Below are 23,746 nucleotides of genomic sequence, written 5' to 3'. Positions count from 1 at the left end.
AAAAATTATTTACCTACCACACACAAGCATACATAAAGAATACATTTTGACATAAGCGCATAAGGCTTCTGCTACCAGTCCCTTCAGGGCACTCATAACTTAAAGTAAAAATAACACTGTCTAGAACACTCCATCGTTCTTTTAGCCAACAGATATTTCAAAATAAGAAAAAGAACGAATAAAAGAAACAAGCAAATAAACAAATGTACAGAAATGTAACAGGAGAGCGGCCCAGTTCACCTGCATTATGCACTCCTAGGCCTCTTAGTCCCCAACACCTCACTGTGTAATCAGATGTGAATCGGGTATGATGTGGAATAATGTATCTAAAGCCATCTAACAAAGTAGCTCTCTTCAACTTGACTAAAACAGCTACCCTCTTTTCCTATCGTTCTTTCATCTGAGCATGAAGAAATAGTATCAAAGAAAAAAAACACAATCACTTCTAGTACAGATATTATGTAACATTCTATACACAACTTTCGGAAAGTAACCATACATCAGCCATGGGAAAAAAAAAAAACCATACAGAATTAGGGACAAGTTTAACACATCGAGAGTCCACTAACCTTAACCCATTGAACAGCTGCTTAGATTTATCCAGAAGGTAACAAAAATCTGTAACCGTTTTCCTCTCTCCTTGCGGGATGTCATCTTCAGCACCTCCAGACGACATGATTTCTTTAAGAGCAAATTCAGTCCTGTAAGAAAACATGTGTCCATTTACCAAGTAGGTGAAACTAAAAAGAGAAACAGACCTCGGTTACGTTATCTGATAGCATTTTTTTTTCCAAGACAGAGAATTCTTTCTGATTACAATCAAATCATGGAAATAATTTAAGTGTGAGATGGTCGGAGAGAACAGATGATCTCATATCGTCGGTGGGACTGAAAAGTGGTCCATCCAATTTTCCAAAAAGTTGGAAAGCAACTTTTAGAATATTCTTCCATCCAATGTTATTTGAACGCCTGTGGCGTTCCAGGCACTCCTTTACATGATTACAAACAAAAAAATGTTGATATTTTGGATGTATTCATCTACTTGATCCATTCTACTAATCCATCCTGTAAAAGGATCCTACAAATGGAGAACACTTTAACTATAAAGATATTTATTTCGGTATCATTTATTTAAAGGCTGATAACCTAAACGCAGCAAAGAGGGAAATGGTTAAGTACTTCATAGCATTCTAATGACTGCACGCTACCCTATCACTAACTTACCATTATATTTAAGATAGAAGGTAATAAATAATATGGGGATGCCTCAGTACAAAAAAGGGATTAAAAGAAATCATACCTACACACAGAGGTATTTTAAAGCTATATGTTTTTGTGTGTGTTGCAATAAGACTTTATTGACACAAACAGTGTTAATAAAGTGGAGGGCTTTATTAATAAGGTAGAGGGCTGGATTTGGTCCATGGGTCATAATTCAGTGATGCCTGGTTTAAGGGGCTCAGAAAATAACAAGCAACACAGGAGGAGCCCAGGCAAGCACAGAGTCAGATGGAATTTACACGTCTCTAAAATGTGGAAATGAAGGGAGGAAGTTGTATTTGACTGACATACGACTTCTCACCTACGCATCTACTAAATAAACCAAGTACATCAGTACTGGCAAACTAACAATAAAACTGTGCCAGAATAATTACATCATGAACACAGAAAAGAATTTTTTTCTTTGACTATTAGTAGTTCCAGCAGGAAAATGAAAACCAGTTCAAATCCAGCCTCTACCAGTAAAGCTCTATTTTATTGCAGCCAAACTATCTTCATCCGTAATCGATCGTGTTAAACAGCCATTTTAAACACAGCAACTCGCTCTGCGGTATATAGAGTATGAACCTACACTAAACATGGAAACAAAGAATTCATTTGTGAAAAGGTTAGAATGAACGCTGTGGATTGAAACTGGAGATCCGGGTAAACCAGTGGATTTCTAAAACTAGAGACACAGATGTGCAGGGTGTGTATGTGTGTGTGCATGTAAGCACACATGTACATACACCTTAGCTCCCTCAATCTGTCTATTGAGAGGGCCTCAGAGCAGTGACAACCTCCATGCTCTAATGGTACACTTCACACATCCCTAGCGCCCAATCTTGGCTTCTAATACACCATTCTCCAATAAAGGGAGCCAGAGCTCCTTGCGAGTTGGAACTGGCTAATTACAGCACTGGGGCAGAAAAAGGACAAGATGAATCTGGACTATCCCATGCCAGAGAGCTAGAAAGTACTCAAAGGATGAGGGATGTGTCAAAAGGACCTAAGTGCCCACCAACAATATATGATAAAGAATGTGGCATATATACGTGATGGAATATTATTCAGCCATAAAGAAGGGGGAAATCCTGCCATATGCGATGACATGGATGGATCTTGAGGCCACTATGCTAAGTGAACTAAGTCAGACCGAGAAAGACAAATACCATATGATCTCACTTATAGGCAGAATCTAAAAAAGGGAAATCATAGACACAGGGAATAGACAGGTGAAGGTGAACAAAGGTACAAACTTCCAGGTATAAGATAGTAAGTTCCAGGGACATAATGCACAGCGTGGTGACTACAGGTAACAATACCATACTGTATATTTGAAATCTGCTAAGGAGGCAGATCTTAAAAGTTCTCCTTATAAGGAAATAAAAAACTGTAATTATATGAGGTGATGGATGGTAACGAAATATAATGTGGTAATCATTTTGTAATATGAAAAGTGAGTATGTTGCACACCTTAAACTAATACAATGCAATATGTCAATGACATCTCAATAAAACTGGAAAAAGAACGAAAGAGAGAGAGAGAGAAGGAGGGAGGGAGGGAAGAAAAACAAGAAGGGACACAGGATCCAGCTTGAAGGAGATCCCACTGACCAAACTGGAGATAATTTCAGCATCAAAACAAATGATAGTAATGGATTACAACCTACTGAATAAAATAAGAAATTATGAAGCAATACTAATGTAAATAAATAATGAATAAATGGAAAGTTTGAGAGTGAACAGGATAGTTTCAGAGTAGTTCACCACTAAACAGATTCATTCCAAAAAGAAAAAGTAACTTCACAGCAGTGAAACCTGGCAGCCACCACCTTGGTCAAGGGATCAAAGAGAACGTCATTAGCAATCAGACGCAGCGAAGTCCGGTACCACGCGATAGGGTGTGATGAGCAGTGTTGTTCCTGACAAAGACCTGAACTTGAGTTTAATCACGAGGAAACAGACAAAACCACACTGGGGAGACATTCTACAAAAATAACCAGCCTGTACTCTTCAGAACTGTCAAGGTCAAAAACGTCAAGGCCGTTCCTCCAAAGGAAGGGGAAAGCCGAAGTGCACGGCCTGATGCTGCATCTTCCTGCCGTAAGGCATGCTGTCGGGACAACAGCTAAAGCTGGAACGGGACCTGAGAACTCGACGGTAGTAACCAATGGTAACAAGAACCTGTCAAACCTTGCCAGTCATCAACAAAATACGCACCTGATACAGCAAAGTTAGCACATCAAAAATATACTAATTACAGGGCTTGAGTATGCACTGAAACCAGCATATTTGCTAGGGGCGGTGTAAACGTTCAGACCTGGGAGATTCCCTGTATGGACTGGGGAATATGTTCACGCCATTAGACCCAGCGATCACACTTCTGGAATTTAGCGTAAAGAGCATGTCAACCTATCATTACTGATAAACTACTCATAACCAGAGAACTGGGGAAGACCTGCCGGCCAGCCTCCCCTCTCACTCTTACACAATTCCCTGATCTCTGATCACAGTGCAACATCTACGAGTCTCTAAACAAATTCTACTCTTACATAATACTACAATTTTGCATGTTATTCTCTTGGCCTATTTTGTTCACCTGGCAGATCTACAGACATAGTTCAAGACATTATTCAAATGGCGCCTTTTCAGTAAAAATTTTCTAGAAAATCTAATCTTTCTCTGGCACTTACATAAGATCAAGTCAGTAGAGGCTTCTTCAGCGACTCCATAAAAAGTTCTCATGTAAGAATTATTGGTTTATACCATACGGTTTTACTTATATGTGGAATCTAAAAAAGAAAAGAAAAAACAAAACAGAACCAGACTCATAGATACAGAGAAGAAACTGATGATAGCCAGATGGGAGGAGCTAGGAAAAGGTGAAGGGATTAAGAAGTACAAATTTGCAGTTACGAAATAGTCACGACATGAGGAATATAGTCAATAACATTGTAATAACTATGTATGGTGCCAGGTGGGTGGGTGACTAGACTTACTGGGTACTTATCGAGTGGGTATACGAGACTTACCACTTCATATATTATATAAATGTCTAACCCCTATGCTTGTACACTTGAAACTAATATAATATTGAATGTCAACTGTAACCGAAAAAAATACAATGTCATTAAAAAATTGTTTATAAAAAAGTCTGTGGCACCCTCCAGACCCAGATCTGTCACATCTAAAACTGTAGGTATCAGCCACATGTGGCTACTTAGCACTTGCAACATGGCTACTCTAAATCGAGATGTGTTGTAAATGTAAAATACATCAAAGTTAAGACTTAATATGAAAAAAAGGATGTAAAAATCTAATTAATTTTTATATTGTTACATGCTGAAACATTTTGATCATTTAGAGAAAATATATTATTAAAATTAATTTTATCTAACTTGATTATATTTCTACAGATATAAAGCTATCATTACAGATGATATGAATCTTTTCATAGAAATTTCAAAAGAACCTAGAGATAAACTATGAGAATTAACCAGTGAGGTTAGCCAAGTTGATGAATATCAAGTGAATATAAAAAGGCCAACAGTATCCCCACGAATAGGTAACTAGAAAGTGAAACCTTAAAAGATTAGATCACAATAGCACCAAATAATATCAGGTAACTAGGAATAAATACAATGCAGACGTACCAGACCTCATCATAGAAAACTGTAAAAAATGAGAGATAAATTAAAGAAGACTTAGAGAAAATTAAGAATGTGCCATGTGTTTTACTAGAGGCCTTAAAATTATAAAGACATCAGTTCTCACTAAATTTGTCTGTGGAGTCAATGTGATACCTATCAAAATCTCAATAGATTTATGGAAATGGACAAGTTGATTCTACAATTTATATGGAAATGCAAAGAGCCAACAGCAGCTAAAATCATCTTGGAAAAGAACAACATGGGAGGACTTATTCTACTGGATGTCAAGGCTTCTATAAAGCTCCAGGATTGAAGACTGTGGTATTGGTGCAAGAAGAGACAAACAGACCAATACGGCAGAACAGAGAATTGAAAAAAAGCCACATGTACATGGACACATGATCGATGACAAAGGTGGCACGGTCAAGCAATAAAGAAAAAATTGTTTTATCAAAAAGAAATAAATAAAAGGAGCCAGTGCTGGGTCAAGCTAATCAGGATATCTAAAATAAAAAGAAAAAACATGAATCTTCATTCCCATCTACACTACACATGAAAATTGACTCTAGGTATAGACTGTGCAAGTAAAAGAAAGAAGTAAAATAACATAGTTCTTAGATGATAATATAGGAAACTATCTTCGTGACCCCGAAGTAAAAAAAGATTTCTTAAACAGGTCACCCAAAGCACTCACCATGAAGGAAAAATGAGACTGTTTTAAAAGTCAAGTACTGTGTTCATTAAAGACACAATAAAGACACAATTTAAAAAGGGAAAAGACAAGCCATCGATATTTGCAATATATATATTTGAAAAAGGGCTTCTAACCAAAATAAATGAAGCATCCCTACAAGGCAGTAAGAAAAAAAAAAGATCCGATAAAAAAGGAGAGGGGGTAAGGCCAAAAGGAGAGAGCCAAAGGAAAGGCTGCCGACCTTCATTCGCCGTCAGAGAAATGCGAATTAAAGACACAATGAGTTACTGCTACATACCTATCAGTCTCAAACATTAAAAACCCTGACAATCCCAGCGCGGAAAGACTATGCAGCAACGGGAAATACTAGAAAACTACTCAGGAGCATCTGCTAAAACAGACCCTTTGATTCAGCACTAGGTGCATACCAACACAGACCCAACACGTGTGCACCAAAAGACAGAGAATGTTCACAGAGGTAAAATTTGTCATTGACAAAAGCTGGAAGCAATCAACTATTCATCAATAATGAAATGAATCGGCGGAGTACTACAGTGTGATGAAAATGAACGCACTGCAGCCACCTGTAACAACACGGATGAACCTATCACGATGCCGAGTAAGAGGAAGCAGACACGAAAAGCATACGTACCATGATTCCAAAGTCCCACACAAAACTGGTACGGCACTGAACAGACTGAGCAAGACAGTGGTTCCTTTTAAGGAGCAAGCAAGAAATAAGAGGGTTGCTAGCAATATTGTACGTCTCGACCTAGGGTTCACATTGTAAGAATTCATTGAGATGTGCATTTATTACCTATACACTTTTCTGTGTTACTTTTTTTTAAAATTTATTTTAAAATTATAGTCGGTATACAATATCATATTAGTTTCAGGGGTACAATATAGTGATTAGACATGTATATATCTGACGAAGTAACCACCACGATAAGTCTAGTACCCACCTGGGACCATACATAATTATAACAACATAACTGTGTATCTCAGTGACTAATTTTTTTTTAACTGGCGGTTTGTACTTCCCAGTCCCCACACCGCCTCCATCTGACGACCATCAATTTGTTCCCTGTATCTATGAGCCTACTTCTGTTTTGTTTTGTTTTTTTACATTCTATATGTAAGTAAAATCATATAGCAATTATCTTTGACTTATTTCACTTTGCATAATAATACTCTCTAGGTCCATCCATATTGTTGCAAGTGGCAAAATCGCATTCTTTTTTATGGCTGAGTGATATTCCACTGTGTAGATGTACCATATCTTCTTTATCTATTCATCTATCGATGGACACTTCAGTTGCTTCCATGTCTTGGCTACCGTAAACAATGCCGCAATGAACACAGGAGTGCACCTATCTTTTCGAATTTGTGCTTTTGATTTCTTTGGTTAAATACCAAGAAGTGGGGTTGCTGGGTCCTACGGTAGTTCTATTTTTAATTTTTTGAGGACTCTCCATACTGTTTTCCATAGTGGCTGCACCGGTTTACAATCCCACCAGCAGTGCATGAAGGGTTCCTTTTTCCCCACATCTTCACCAACACTTATTCTTTGTTGTCTTTTAGATAACTGCCCTTATGTGACTGACTATGTTATTCTTGAATAAAAAAGACAGGGAAAGAAAGGGGAGGGGAAGGAGAGGAGGGAGAAAGAACACCAGACCCAGATGGTTTTACAACTAAGTTTTAAACCAAAGTTTAAAACACACGCTAACATTGAAATACACTCAACATTCATTTTAATAAAGCTGACATAGCCTGACACCAAAACCATAAAAGAGCAATACAACAAAAAAGCAAAATTACAGGCCAAAGTCCATATTATATAAATAGCTGTTCTGGCCTCAAATGTTTGTAATATTAATAGATTAGAGACAACTGAAATTTTAACAGCAAATAATCTTAGTGGTTTACTAAAATATAAATCATAAAGCCATGAATGAAATATATATATGTATGTATCACTATCAATTATGTGGGGAAAATACACAAGGAAATCTACAGACAAGGTCGGTGCTACAGACCGTTATGGACGGCACATACGTAAACATATCACATGGGTAGGAATAAAAGTGGAGACAAAGAGAAGGCCATATATTGTTGTGGGTTGACTTGTGTCCCCCCTAAAAGGTACGTCAAAGTCCTAACCCCTTGTACCTGTGAGTGTGACTTTATTTGGAAACACAGTGCTCGCAGACGGAATTCAGACGTCGGTTAACATGAGCTCATACTGGAATGCAGTGAGTCCTCAATCCAGTATGCCCCGTGTCCTTAGAAGCAGAGACAAGACACCCACGGAGAGGAGAATGCCACGTGGAGACGGAGACTGGATCTACGCAGCTGCGAGTCGAGGAACGCCAAGGACTGCTGGCAGCCACCAGAAGCTCGGGCAGGGACACGGAACAGATTCTCTCTGTGAGCTTCTAAAACAGATCCAAGTCTTCCCAGGAACAGCTTGATTTTGGACTTCCGGCCTCCTGACGTGTGAGAGCACAAAGTTCTGCTGTTCCGAGCTGCCCAGTTTGTGGTCATTTGTTACAGCAGCCCTAAGAGCAATCCATACTGGATCCTGACACAGATGACAAAATGGGCACACGGGAGAGAGGCCAGCGAGCGGGAACAACTGCCCAAAGACTTCTGCTAAATACAGAGCACCTGACAAATTACTGACCTGCCCTTGGTGACAGTTTCTTTCTATGGGAAGTCTTTTGACAAAGCAGCAAGAGAAACTGCCCCTCGATTTCGATTCTGAGTAAGTGGCTGGCAACATGAACGTATGAAAGAAACCGGGAGAGGAACGAGACAAGCGTGTCTCGCATCACAGCAGGGAGCGCACTGCAGAGTCAACGGCAGCGGCAAGGGCCCTGGACTAGGACAGAAGCCTGAGCAGTCCTGTTCCTGACACTCCCTAGTTCCGTGACTGTAAACAAATAAAAAACTTTTGTTAACACTTTGCGTTGCGGGTTTTTTAATCTGTAAAAACAAGCAATTTACACTTGTCCTGCCTACCTGGGATAACTGCTGTGAAGACAGAAGGAGATGATCTAGGTGTGAAAGGCGTCTGAAAGCAGCTTACAACGTATAACATCGGATAACATCGCCGTTATAACTCTGCGGTTCAGAGATGTTTCAAAGAGACAGGGAACAGCCCTGGGCTTAGACCAAAAGGAAACGGGCTGAGGAAGGGAAGTATAGGAAATAAAACCAAAATACAATAAAAAATGAATTCTGACAAAGAAGAGAAGGTATTTATAGAAATTGCACAGTAGAAGAGAGATCATTTTCTTATGAACTCAGATTTTTTTTTCACTCAGATTTTCAAAAAGACATACAAAGAGACAGAATGACTGCGTAATTCAGTATCAACAAAGAGAGTATCACATACGTTTTCCCAGCTATAAAAATGGAATATTAATAACAGATACCTCCTAAGGCTGTTGGACAATAAAAGGAAGTAATGGATATGAAATTGCCCTGCTGATTACAATGTACTCTAAAATTGTTAGTTGTAAAACTGTTACACATGCACTCAAAAACAGAGTGTAAACTGAAAAATACCAAGTATGAAAAATACTGAATGTGTGTATATGGGGATGATGATGGTGTTTTGCCATGTTCAGGGTAAAAGGAACAAGAAGCTACTGCTTGGTGCAGATGGTACTCCTATACTGAACAAGTGGCCGTGCTCGAAAAAGCTGGTCCTTGCTCCGGTACAAAGTATCTTCATGTATCGAAGATCGCATAAAACTATCGTACATTATATACAACTTATTTTCCAAAAACCATTTTCCTGACTTATTCCAACATGTGACTGAAATCAAATGACATGCTATAATAAAAACCGCAAGGGAAATGCATAGGTACCAAACGTCTCATTGTTCAATATATAAAGAAAATGAATGAACTGAGAGCAAAGAGAGTTTAAGAAAAATCAGCCAAAGAAGCTAGAGCACGGAGCAGCAGTGATGCACATACAGCCGGAGGCCCAATCGTAAGATATTGTTCAGGAGACTGTAAAGATGTCATTTTGCCTACCAAATGTGGAGAAAGAGATGTGTTTACCTGACACACAGAAATATGCAAATTACTTCATCCAGACATAGCCGCAGTGAAAGGAAAGAAAGGCAGTTAGTCATCTAAAAAGAATGACTATCAACGAGACACATGGAATGACTATTTGTGAAGCTAATGGGGCAGGAAACACAAAAATATACAAAATGAAAGGAATCTTCAAAAATAGGATCTCGGTTTCCATGGAGAAATATGACCTGAAGCAGCCTATAGCTAACAATTCATAAAAACTGTCTCCGGTGGAGAACTCACGGAGCGGCAGTCAAATACAACGTCGTTCAAATTAAATAGCCGCTTTTTCATAACACAAAAACTCGAGAGGGAACAAAAAGTTCAGGCAAGGGCCTCGATCATCCGCCAACAAGACATGGCTGCTCTCTGGTATGTCAAAAGTATGAGCCCCACAGATTTTCATTCTTAATGACATCCGAGGATGACCGCAACAGCAGGCAGAAACTATGCCAGGCATTTTCCATACATGTTTCATCTTCACACCCCTATGAGGTAGGCATTGTTATCAGAATCTACAGATGAAGACAACAGGCTCAGGTAAGTTATTTATCCAGAGCTACCGAGTTGGAAAAAGACTCCAATGTCATGCTCTTCTTCCCAGGGCACCCTTACATAAGAATGTGAAGATTATAATCAACAGGACAAGTAACAACAAATGTTGGAGAAGATGCAGAGAAAAAGGAACCCTCATACACTGCTGGTGGGACTGCGAATTGGTACAGCCGCTGTGGAAAAACAGTATGGAGGTTCCTCAAAAAACTAAGAATTGATCTACCATATGATCCAGCAATTCCTCTACTGGGTATTTACCCCAGAGACTTGAAAACCCACATCTGAAAAAGATATTTGCACACTGATGTTCACAGCAGCATTATTCACAGTGGTCAGGACAAGGAAGCAACTGAAGTGTCCTACGATAGATGATCGGCTTAAGAAGCTGCGATACATATATACAGTGGAATATTACTCAGCCATAAGAAGAGATGAAATACTGCCATTTGCAAGTACATGGATGGACCTCGAGATAATCATGCTAAGCGACATAAGCTAGACAGAAAAAGTTGAAGATCACATGATGTCACTTATATGTGGTATATAAACCTAAAAGCAACAAACGAACAGGACAAACAGAGACTCACGGACATGGACTATAGACTAGTGGTTACCAGAGGGTAGGGGGTGGGAGAGAAGCAGGGAGGTAGACGACGGTTCAAGAGGGTCAAATATAGGGGGTTATGGGGAGAGTGAAGTGGGTAAAGGAGATCAAATATATGGTAGCTGAAGGAAACTGGACTTTGGGTGGTAAACACGCAAAAGAATATACAGATGTAAAATTATAATGTACACCTGAAAATTATATAATTGTATCACCAATGTTACTCTCAATAAACTTAATTAAAAAAAAGAAAAAGAATGCAAAGATTACAAAATAGGATTGTCTGATCTCATTACCAATACTTGAAATCCCACTGGCCCTGCCTTTCCTTTCCCTAAAAACATAGCTAATAATATGTTTAAGGTCTCTTGCCCCCCAATAACTGGAAATCAGTCTTTAAAAAAAATTACAAGACCCAAAAAAATCACTAAACCAAATTTCTTTAAAAATGGACTTTGGTTATCAGATCTACCTGTCAAGGAATGATTTTAATTACTAGATATTTGACTTTGGGATGCTACTTTTCTAAGCTTTGGGATTTCTTCAATTCCAAAATGAGGATTATAATATTTACCCCTCACATAGCTATTAAGGAGATTCGATGAGACAATATTCATAACATTGTAGTCCAGAAAGTCGCATAGTTATTAATAAAAGTCAGCAAATATGAAAACTGGTCATTCTAGCTGCTGGAATACAGCAGTGAATGAAACCGACGAAATCCCTGCTTTCTGAGTATACTTTCTAATGGAGAGACAAAAATAAAATAAAATAAATAAAATATTCAAGTGGTAAGAAGTGGAATGAGGAAAACAGCAGGAAGGAGAGAGCGTGACTGGGGGATAATAATGTTAGTCAGGGTAGGTGAGGTGACATCTGAGAAAGTAACACCTGTGTGAGCAGAGACCTGGGTGAAGTGAAGCAGAGAGACAGGTAAAAGATCAGGTGAGTTCAGGTTCTAGGCAGAGGGAACAAGTATAAGGTGCTGGGGCAGGTGGATACTTCGTATACTGAGGAACAAGAGGTTTTCCTTATAAACACAGGACTAAAAAGAGCCCAGCTCCTCATAAATAAGTTAAGATAAACCAGATTCACGGCTCCTGCTTCTGAGTACTACACCTAGAAGAGGCAGAGTGGATTAAAATCCAGACGCTCATTTTCCAAGCCCGGCATCCTGGCCCTAGCACGTGTGGCCTTTTCCTGACTGCCCCGTCCACCTGGAAGGGCTGCTTTTTCTGGTTTGCACGCAGGTACCATACAGGGCACCTGCGGCCCCCACAGGCCTTCCCCTTCCGTAGGATTTATTGGCTCTGCGATCATCAAAGTGGCGTTAATAAGCCTGTCGACTCAGAAATGGAAACGGACTAATTGTGCTGAACTAGATTCGATAATGACATTCATTAAAAACGACGTATAATGTGAGATGATCACAGCAATGTTCATTGTTCTTCTCTATCTTGAAACTGATTAAAAATGTTTTTTAATCTAGCAAGTTAAAATAAGGCCACGTGATACACACTGGATCTGGATTCTGAAGACCTGGGTATAAGTCCTAATTGTGCCATTTTATTCAAAGTCACATAGCTTATGGTTTAACTTTAGTTTCTTCATCTGTAAAATTAGGATACTAAATGCTGTCCCATCTCACCAGGCTACTGTGATAAATTCTATTCAAATGCAGCCATATTTTTTTCTTATTAAGATATCAAGTAAAAAAGTAAAAAGGCAAATGCATAATAATAAAAGTAGACAATGTTTTTATTAAGGAAAAAGATCTTGTGTATATCAATAGACTTCAAACTAAAAAAGGTTAAAAAATGATCCAATAAACAACACCAGACTTGCACATTAAAAAAAATTAGTCTTTCCTACTGAAGGGTTCCATCTGTTCCTGCTGCTCGCAGCCCACCTAGAGGTCAAAGTGTGCCATGATGGTGATGACTGAGGATTTTCCACAAGAGGACTCAGCGTCAAGTTGTCAGAGTCCTCCTCTTGTCTGCGATGATCAATTATTCTCCCATCAGGCCTCTACTCTTGGCAAACTGAAGGCCCGTCCTTAGCATAAGGGGGGTAGTGATTATTTAGCCAATTTAGAGGTCATCCAACTGACTTAAGTATCTCCACCTTCACGACATTTTCCTGGATCAGCCCTGTCGGAAATGATTTGTTTTTCTCTGAACTCTAAATTACTCACATGGCTCAAGTTGCCTTAAATGATCGTTATTCGTGCACGTTCATCATCCCCTTACTGAACTGGAAGCTAACTGAAAGCAGTAGCTGTCTGAAAAACATCTGTCCTCAGAGCACCTTGTGCAAGGTCTTTGAATACTGTCCCCAGATAACTCCAAAATATGAACTGATCAAAGGTAGTGAAAAAGTGTGTGTGTGCCTGCCATACCACGGACACTGTTCCAGGTGCTGGAGAAACCGCGTGTGTCTGAATTACCAAAGACAGCCAGGGGTGAGGAGCAGCGACTTGAGAATCTGCAAAAGCTGGGACCGTGCGCCCCTGAGAGTCCAGGGGGGCATGCCAAGCAGCTGCTGTTCAAAGAAAGAAGAAGACGTCTATAACCGGGTTGGTGTGGCAGTGGAGAGGAAACCTACAAGCATCGTATGAAGGAAAGGGAATCCCTCGAACTCCCAAAGCCTCAGTCATGCTGCTGATGTGAAAATACGCAGGTTAATTATCAGGAGACTCCTGCTAGACTGGCGTGTATTCTACAGAGACATGTATTTGGGACCTGCAGAGAAGTCACACAGCGGAGTGTTTAAGAGCACTGGCACCAAACTGCCTGCACTCAAACCTGGCTCCGCCACTCGCCATTCAAACACAACTGTGTGATCTTAGTGACGTTATTCAACTTCCTTGTGCCCCAAACTCTCAATATGTAAAATGGGGTGAGCAGTAAGATCTGCTTCTTAGGGTTGTCATGAAAATTAAATGAGAATGTATGTAAAGTGTTCAGAAGAGAACCTGGCACACATTAAATGTCACGTTAAGTAGGACTATCCTTTAATTTACCATCTAAACTTGGACAACTCTGTGAATGAAAAGGGATTCTATTGATAATTACATCAAGACTGTGCAAAAACTGAGACTGTATCAGGCAAACCGGGACATATGGTCACCTTGTAAGTAAGTTAGATGGAACAAGAGGACGTGACCGGAGGAACGATGGTGCTCTGCCCTGCTCTTTACAGAGGCTGCCCACAGATACATGCACCCAACATTAATAGCTAAATTCTATTCCCCTGCATGCACACTATTGAGCTAAATGAGCACACTTAGCTTTTTGTTATAAATGGTTTCGATTAATACACCAATTAATATTGGCACGATCCCCTCAAGATTAATAACAGGCATCAGACAAATAATGAGGACATAGTAATGGTCACAGGTGAAGGATGGTGAGACTAGTTCCTTGCCCTCAAGAAGCTAATAACCGCCAGTTACATGCTTCTTGCGGGTACTTTCCTGCTAAATGGCCCCAGAAGCCATGGCTAGAGCAAACGCACCAAAGCAGGAAGGTATTTCAGAGAAATATTGAAAAAGGTGAGAAAGGCAGCTTAAAAATGAACATAATAAAAAAAAGAGAAATAAAGGAGTATTTCATTATTTTCCACAGCACTGCCAAATAGTTTGACACTCTAGAAAGAAAAAACGCAATTTGTAAAAAATATTTGTGGCAGATAGCTTTTCTTTTGACCTATGCAGCATTCATTTCCCTTTCCTTGTGGAATTAATGCTCTTTCATTATGTGTAATCTCATTAGAAACAAACAAACAAAAAAAACCACTTCAGTTTGGAGAGGGAGAGAGAGAAGAAGAAAGAAGGGAGAGAGAGAGGAGAGGAGGGAAGCAGAGAAAGAATGAATCAGGGAAAATTAATTGTGTGTGACAATGGCTCAAAAAAGGAGTCCTCATGATTTAAAGACAGGTACCAAAATATTTCCAGATGAAATGGTGTGATTCTGGGATTGCTTCAAAATACTCAAGAGTCAGGTGAGCGGGTGTAGAGAGAGATGAAATAAGATTGGCCATGAATTCATGACCTTGAAGCTGAGTGATGAGTGCATGAAGGTTCATTATTTTAGTGTATTTTTCTCTACGCTTAAAATTTTCATAAGGTTTTTTTTTTTAGTTAATCTACAGTATCGTCTCGATTTCATAAAAGCATTTCTCTCTTTTCTTCTAACATGGAAAGATAAATGGGATAATGTTCACCTAGTGTTAATGATGTTTATTTCTGGGTGTAGTGAGATTTGGGATAGCTTCATTACTGTTTGAATTCAAAATAGCAATTGTGTACTATTTTGCCAAAAATAATGGAGTGATATTTCTTGAACCAAAATCCTATAATCAAATATGATAAAATGTTAACATTGGTTAAATTTGATTGGTGGACTATAAATTATTCTCTATTTGTCTTTTCTGTATTATTTTTAATTTAAAAACTAATCGAGTGCTCACGAAACTCTCTGACGTAAAGGTTTCCCAACCATGGACAAACAATCCTTTGCTGTGGGGGGGGGGCTGTCTGGTGCCCTGCAGAGCGTGCGGCAGCATCCCTGGCCTCCATCCACTAGGTGCCAGTAGCACCATCACCATCCCACCTGTAGTGAGAACTAAAAATGTCTCCGGATATTACCAAATATACTCTGCGAGGTAAAATCATTCGCAGCTAAGAACCACTGTTCTAACCTCATCAGGTACCTTATCCACAGCATGCTCAATTCTGCAAAACACAAATTCCCCAATCCTTAGGTATATCTGCATATCTAATAATAATTCTCAACATTATATCACTTTCTCCCTTATTCTTAATTCTGTTACTACTCTACTGGTAGTTCAGACTACCTCAAGTAGATAAACCAATTTTCCTGCTGCTGTGGATTTAATGAACCAATAAAAATTATACTGCTTAAAACATTTCTTATATTCAGTTCCAAAGCCTGAAACTAAAAACCTTAGGCTATATATGGTACGATAACCTTCAAGAATATGGGGGAAAGCATCAGAAGGTTATATAATCCAATCTTCTTAAAATGTACCACTCGACCTTTGGTTAAACTAAAGAGTCCTAAAACATTCCTCAAAGCAGAGTAATTCACACAAATGTGAATGTTCAATGATCATCTGGCCTCTTACTACTCAAGATGAAATCTGCAGAGCAGTGGTCAGCATAACCCCAGAGCTCATTAGAAACGCAGAAACTCGTCTACAGCCTTGCCACCCTGAACAAGTCCTATCCCATCTGATCTCGGAAACTAAGCCATGTTGGGCCTGGTTAGTACTTGGATGGGAGACCACCCAGGAAGACCAGGTGCTGTAGGTGTAAAAAATTAAAAATAAGGGATTGTAAACTGACCATATCCCTGCAATCTGTGAGGCCGACCAAGGGTTGCCTCACCTAAAAAAAATAAAGGAAAAGAAAGAAATACAGAAACTCAGACCCCGCCCCAGACCTATTAAATCAGAATCTGCATTTTATGGACATTATTAAGTTTGAGAGGCTGTGATCTAGCTGTTTTTATACAAACTTGCTAGAAGCTGAAGTTTAAAGAGCTATTCTTATAATATACAGAACAAGTTTCTTATACTTAGGGAGACGAAATAAAACCTGTACCATTACAAAGAGCCACAGACTTAACGGACTCCACCTCTACCACCCCCAAAAAACTCTCTCTGATCTTAGGAAACTAATCTCAAAGATGAGATAAAAGCCATATTTTAAAATCAAGCTAAGAGATCCAAATAGTCATTTATAATGGATCCCCATTAAAAAAGAATGAACTTCCAGTAAAGAATAAACTAGTCTGAATAGCAGAATGCTGTGGGTTCTAAACCAGGCTGATTACCCCGGATTTTTTTTTTTTAGTAAAGATTTCTGGAACCTACTTCTAGATATTGTGATTCAGGAAGGCTGGAATTCTATTTTAGCCATTTCTGATGATTAGCTCCATTTGAAAATTAGTCTTAAGAGGATAAAAAAAAAAAGACATAGTTTTCTTTCTCATTATATCCTTTAATAATGGATATGTATTTGGCCTATTTCAAATAAATGATATGTAAAAAGACTAAAATAAGGGCCTAGTCAGTCCTGGGGTGGAGGGGAGGGAGTTTCGATAACAGAGATCATATAATCTCAATTGTCCACATCTAGAAAAATGTTAGCCTGGTCAGCAATCATGTAGTTCCCTGGAATAAAGGAATCATTTCTGAGTGTCTAGACTTAAACTCAATTCTAGAATGCCTACCACTGGCAACCGCTTTCAGCATCGTACTGTACGTAGTAGGAGCTTAAAAGTATTTTTTAACAAACACATGAGGAATACTGCGGAATTTTATGAAATATTCTGCCCTGTGCAAAAATAAGACTCCAGGCTTCTAGAAAGGTCTGGATTTTGAGAAAGAAAAAGGAGGAAGAGAATAGAGTAAGAGGGGGAGGAAGAGGAAGAACAAGAGGAAGAAAAAGAATTTTTCCCAAGAATTTGGCAGCAGCCTAATGGGCTGTTTCATGAATCTGTCCATTTCTTTCCATCCCCACCATCGCTACCCTAATCTAAGTCAGAAGTATCTATCACGGAACCCCATCCCTGGTTCTTCCCACTTCTACTGTTGAGCTCCTTACTTCATTCTTGATGTCACAGCCAGAGCAATCTTTCTAAAGGTCTTTGAGACAGAGCCAGTAACGAAAACAAGAAATGGTAAGTTCAGAAGCCACTTCCTCCAACAGACACGATACCGGGAATCAGAAATGGCAGCCACAGCATCTGTCTTAAGTCTGCTGGAGCAGCTATAACAAAATACCACAGCCTGGATGGCTTATCAACGATAGTACTTTACTCCTCACAATCCTGGAGGCTGGAAGGCTGAGATCAGGGTGGGTGCCAGCACGGCTGGGTGAAGGTTCTCTTCCAGTCCGACGCTTCTTGCTGTACCCTCGTATAGTGGCCAGGGGCTTCAGGATGTCTCTGGAGCTTTTTCTTAGGGCACTAATCCAATCAGGTCCCACCCTCATGACTTAAGCCTCGTAAAGGCCTCGCCTATTACCTTTGAGGTTAGGATGTCAACACATGAAATTTGGGGGAACACAAATATTCAGATGACAGCACCGTACTTAACCCAAACGTCCTTTGCCAACGTCTTCCAGTGCTGTGACCCTGGCACTAATTCCTGATCTTTTAATTCCCTTGGTTCCTGCCTGTTTTCTGAACCAGATTCTCCAGTCTTTCCATCAGTGCTGTGAGGTACTTGACAACCTTCCAACAAATTCCTTTTCTGATTAAGTTGCTGGAATCAGAGCCTGTAATTCTCAAGCAAGAACCTCTCCTGAAACAATGCCATGCCTTTTTAGTTTTTTTTTTTTAATGACCTGTCACTCACTAAATGTAGCATGCTAAAAATGGGTATAATTAAAAAACTGAAGTTCTGAATACCATGCACATCACCGACTTCCTGAAAACGGCTTGCAAAGTGAACAATGAGATTTATTACTTGACTAAACCCTCCACCTATTCTGGGCTGGCATCTCCGCAGCCAAATATGGCCGAAGAAGCACACACGATCATGCTGACTGGTCTCATTTTCCATTCATGACCTCAGAACGAACACTTCCCTCTTCCATTCACTCTTTACCCCCCTGGATCACTATTTTACACCCTCCCTTCTCTCCTCGAACATCCAGCATCTCATCCCTCATCCTCATCTTTCAGCTGATGGCAACTGTTCTGTATTTCTCTGAAATGACATGGGCAAGCAGCAAAGACCCACACACCCAGTCACGCATGTACAAACCACATGCATCTGTAACCACATACGTTACTCTCTTTTCCTGTTGCCTTGATTGAACTGACTGGCTTCCTACCTAACGCCAACGCCTCTATTTAAGCATCAGCTCTCATACCCTCATCAGTATCCACGGACATCTGTCCAGCGGCTGTTCACTGTCCACAGCATCACCAGTCGTCTCTTCTATACCCCATGACAACTGCCAGTGTCCAAAGAGGCTGTATTATCTCCCAACTTAAAAATCTCTCACCTCCTCCTCTAGCTTTCATACTATTGCTCTACCTCCTTCTTCACAGCATGACTCTTTAAAAGACACGTCTGTGTGGCTGTCTCCGATGCGTCTCCCATTCTTCTCTCTTGAATACGCACCAACCCCCTCTGTTCCCGTCATTCCACTGGTCACTCTCTTCTGAATGCTCCTCTTTGTCCTCTAGGACATCGTTTCCTCCTCTGACCTCACTGGCTCTGCTCCTTCTCAAGTCTCCACGGGTGGTTCACTTCATCACCCAACCTCGAAATGTTGGGGTGCCCCAGAGATGTTCTCTTCTCTGCTCCTTTAGCAGGTGACAGCTGCACACTCACGGCTTTAAATACCTGTTACCCACCGATGGCTCCCAAGTATTTTAATCTACAGGCTGGACTTCACTCCTGAATGCCAATCGCCATCAGCCAACTTCCTGTTTGACATCTCTATCCAGATGTCTCACTGGCATTTCACACTTAACACATCTGAAACTGAATCCCAGCTCTCTCCCCAAGAGCATTCTCCACACACGGCCCTCTCCTTCTCAGTTCCTTCTGTGGCTCAGGTACCTTTGTTCCATTCCTCCCGTTGCTCAGGTACGTTCACTCCAAACATGGCAGATAAGGTGATCCTTTAAAATGTCAATCAGATTCTATGACTTTTCAGCTCGACACCAGCACACAGCTTCCCAACTCATCCTGAGAAGGTCTCAAAAATCTTCGCAATGGCGTGCAAGGGTCTCACATGATCTGACCACTACAATTATGCCCAAAACTATCCGCTACTATCCTCACTCTGGTTTGGCCACATTGGCCTCCTGAATGTTGCTCAAACTTGCCAACACACTACACGCCCTTGCCACCAAGGTCTCTTGGCATTTTCTGTAATCTCGGCTTGTGACGCTCTTCCCCAAAATATCTGCATAGCTAGGTTCCATCATTTTACTCTTGTCCCTGATTCAATCACCTTATCAGAGAAGCCGCTCCTGACCGCTCCACATAAAGCCGAGATACCTCTCCCTATACTGTATTATTTTGCTTCAAAGTAATTATCACCACCTGACATGTTATAAATTTATCATATGAACTCCATGAGGGGAGGGGCTTTGTTTTGTCATTCCCCTATCTCTGGTGCCCAGAATAGAGCCCAGTACACAGCAGTTGTTCGAGAAGTTCTTGTGGAAGGAATGACGAAGCAAACTTTAGCTTTTTTAAATTATAATATGGATATATAAACATGTACTAGTGACTTTCACACACACAAAGTTGTGATAGACAGAGATGTACCACTGATCTCACTTCAAAGAAGGACTTGGTGTCCAGTGGCTAGAAGTGCTCGTTCAGGTGTCGCCACTGCTGAGCCGCCCTGCCCAAGGACGTGTTCCTCCCGAGGTAGCCCGCGTCCAGTGACTGATAGAGGCAAGGGTATAATGACCCAGCCACTTCCGCCAAATGCAGGATAATGCTAAAAGGCTGCCCATGGACAATGGACTAGTGGTTAGCAGAGGGAAAGGGGAAGGGAGAGGGGAGAAAAATTTAAATGTTAAATAAATACATAAATAAATAAATAGATAGATAAATAGGTAGGTAGGTAGATAGATACATAGATAGATAGATAGGTAGGTAGATAGATAGATAGATAGGTAAAAAAAAACTAAAAGGCCACACGAGCTCCAGAGCTCCCTATGGAGTCAGCCAAGACTGCTGTTCAGGTCTGGGCCACAGCTCAACGTCCCCACCTGTCAAATCCAGACGCCCTCTGAGCCCTTCCATGGGTGTTAAACACAAGGACACTCCTGAACATTAAACTCTGTTGCAAATTCTGCTTCCTGTAGACTCCAATGTGACACAGTTTAAAGGGGGGAAAAAGGCACGCTTGTTGTTAACACTAAAAAACAAAAAACCCAGAAACCACATCCCTAGGAAGTAAAAAAACATAATAGAAGGTTCTACAATATACATTCACTCCTTTCACAGAAATGGTTACATGATAGCAGAGTCCCCCTGTTGTTAACTGAGTGTAAGGCCAACTCTTAAAAACTGTTCTCCCTTGCGTCCAGGTACGGCCACGTAACTAAGTTATGCTCAATGGGACGTGAGCTGAAGTGATGTGTTTACCTTCCAGAACTTGTCCTTGGAAGAATCAATGTGCCCTCTTCCCTGTGACCTTTCCCCTTTTTTCAACTAGGAATATAGACATTATTGAGCATCTCGAGCCAAGCAGAGGTGGGCACCAACCTAGTGATGACAGAGCTACAAAACAGAAGGAGCCTGGTACCCTGTGAAGCCGCCGTACTAGTCCTGGACTGCTTAAACTGAATTATTAAATGAAGTGAGAAAACATAAACCTCTGTCTTGTTTAAACCTCTGTAACCGGGGTGACGGCTGCAACCGCGTTCTCTGCTCTTTCTGCATCTCCCCCCAACCCCGTGCCCTCACTGCCAACAGCCAGGACCTTCAGGTCTCGTAGGAAGGTGACTCTCAGGCCGCCCGCACTTCCTGGATGGGATTGATGTTATATTTACCCGATCCTTCCCATCAGGCTCACTCCTTCACTTCAGCCATGACTGATGGAGGTGGGAGAATGAAGCTCTATCTTTCTTTCTTTGTCCCTGATAGTGACAGCTGTTAGGTATGAGCTCAGCTCCCCTGCAGGAGCCAAGACGGTCCTCCCCGGGGCTGCACTTGAACCCTGCTGCAGCCACGCGTGGCCTCCCGCCTCCTTCTTTCTTCCCAGTCCCACTTCCTTGTTCCCTACCAGGTTTTCCTGAAACTCTTCTCAGGGAAGTTACTTTCCCGCGAAACCTCAGCCCAAGTTCTGCTTCTGAGGAATCCAACCTGAGGCAATATTCACTGAAAATATGTAACTCTCATTCCCTAGGGTTCATCGCAGTTAATAATTGTACACCCTTCCAAACGTTTTTCTTTGCATAATTGAATATATGGTGATTCTCTTAAATGAAAACGGGATTATATGATAAAACTATGTACCTTGCCTTTTTCGCTTAAAATATTTCACGGACCATATTCCATGACAGTAAAATATACACATAGCTTGTTATTTTTCATGATGTATGGCTGCCGACAATTTAAAATCTATATAAATATCATGGAGGAGAGATGTAGAGAAAACACTTTTTTAAAGGGGGGAAGATTCATGGGTTCATCCCTGCACCAATGAGCAAAGGTTACATATACACTGACTTCTACGAACATTAAAAAGAATGCAGAATTCATGAAAAATTGATAAATTATATCTTCATTCTATTTCTTTAAGCTCCTGAAGAAGTCTAAAGACTTGAAAAGATTTTCAAGTCTTTTATTTTACATGAATAGGTTTATAACCATCAATGTTGACATTAAAATACAGAAATACTTGTAGAGACATATAAAATTTCACATGAAAAAATCAGGATGTTCTTCCTTAGAGTCCTGTGATTAAAGGAGGCAGGGAGAAGCAAGACTTGTACAGATTTTATGTGTATTGTTGTTCTAACTTCTAAGTGATGGTTAGTGTTTCTCTTGTTATTGAAGGAAATACACATCTGGATATTTCAGAAGGGTATGTTACTTGAAATAAACCTACATTTCACAGAAAAAGTTTATAGATGTTTTATGGACCTCCAAGAATTAAAATTACAGTCGACAAGCAACAGAAATTTCGATACCAACATTATTTAAGAATATGAAATATTAAGACTATACATGAATTATATAACCATAAAAATATCTTTTGGATGCTAAATCTGGATTGCAAGGGTAAAAGCAACTTAAAAAGCAACATAATATTTATCTTCTACAAAATGGCTCTACTGGTGCATAAAATCAAACAGAAGCCTTTAAAAGACAAACTCTTACAAATGACAAGACTGTTTCGGACTCATTTGGAATTGTTCATTGTCACACAGCAAAAAATCTGGTAGGCCGATAATCTATACCACTACAATTTAAGAACGCTAAAATGATGCATGGCAGTGAGATGCAGTTTGCATTCCTGGTAAATTAAGAAATGGAGGGGGTCAGATGTGAGAGAGAATTCCTGTGGTGGTGTTTTTCCTATTTGTGCACTGCAAAGGGAACTCTCCGATCTAGTGATTAACCTTTCAGTCTGTCTAAGGTAATAGCTATTATGCCAAAAGCAATTACACAGGCTAGAACTGGAGATCTGAGGCGTTTGTTGTTTTCGTTTTAGCAGAAGCGAGATAATTCCTGTGTGTTCTTATCCCTTAATCAGCATGTACATCCGCAATATCAAAACTCTCACTTCTGTTTCCGTGTCTTCTCGACTGACAAACTCGTAGATTAAAAGAAAAAAAAAACACATTACCCTAGATAAGTGTGTCCAGCATCGTCTTTGATACAAACATTTTCAGACGATTTTTAAAAATGGGTTTACTTGTAGGGGTTTTCTTGAGATGCAGAAAAGTGACTGCAGTGCCTTGAAGATATTTCTGATACTGCGAGCTACATTCTTGATGTTCTTTAAGCATAGATATGCAAATCTGGGAGAAAACAGAATATATGCAAATACTCGCCCAAATTAAACTATGACATAATTCCTACAGAATTATAAAAGGAAACACTTTCATTCTCTGAACAAAGCAATACATTACTTGGGGGGGAGGGGAACAGAAGAATTATCACTGTTACCCTGGCTTAGGCTCTGGCTGAACTGGAAAGTTCCAAAGCTATGGAGTAAATAATGAACATGGGAAGATTACATGCCTGTCGGTAAGGAGTATTAAATTTATATTAATCACTGACAATAAAAAAAAATGTATTTTTGATTATGTATGTTATAACTATCTCATCAGAACAGTATCCATAATTTAAAACGTCTCTGTTGAC

General features: G+C 40.1%; 1 protein-coding gene and 1 pseudogene across 5 annotated transcripts in view; one reads left to right on the top strand and one right to left on the bottom strand.

Annotated features, from left to right (window-relative positions):
• SCAI (suppressor of cancer cell invasion) overlaps positions 1-23,746 on the bottom strand; it is a 110,755-nt gene that overhangs the window by 56,683 nt on the left and 30,326 nt on the right. For 4 of the 5 annotated variants that reach the window (XM_036238395.1, XM_016137395.2, XM_016137402.2 and 1 more), the window contains exon 3: positions 570-701. In XM_036238395.1, coding sequence (XP_036094288.1) covers positions 570-701 — 132 coding nt within the window. Of the gene's footprint in view, positions 1-569; positions 702-3,956; positions 4,056-23,746 lie in introns of all 5 variants that reach the window. The other variant, XM_016137400.2, reaches the window with a different exon arrangement.
• LOC118600592 lies at positions 16,081-16,199 on the top strand (annotated as a pseudogene).

This window comes from Rousettus aegyptiacus, unplaced genomic scaffold (assembly GCF_014176215.1).
Source record: "Rousettus aegyptiacus isolate mRouAeg1 unplaced genomic scaffold, mRouAeg1.p scaffold_m13_p_3, whole genome shotgun sequence".
Classification (NCBI taxonomy): Eukaryota; Metazoa; Chordata; class Mammalia; order Chiroptera; family Pteropodidae; genus Rousettus; species Rousettus aegyptiacus.
The sequence above is the reverse complement of the archived record's forward strand: the minus strand, read 5'-3'. Positions and strand labels throughout refer to the sequence as shown.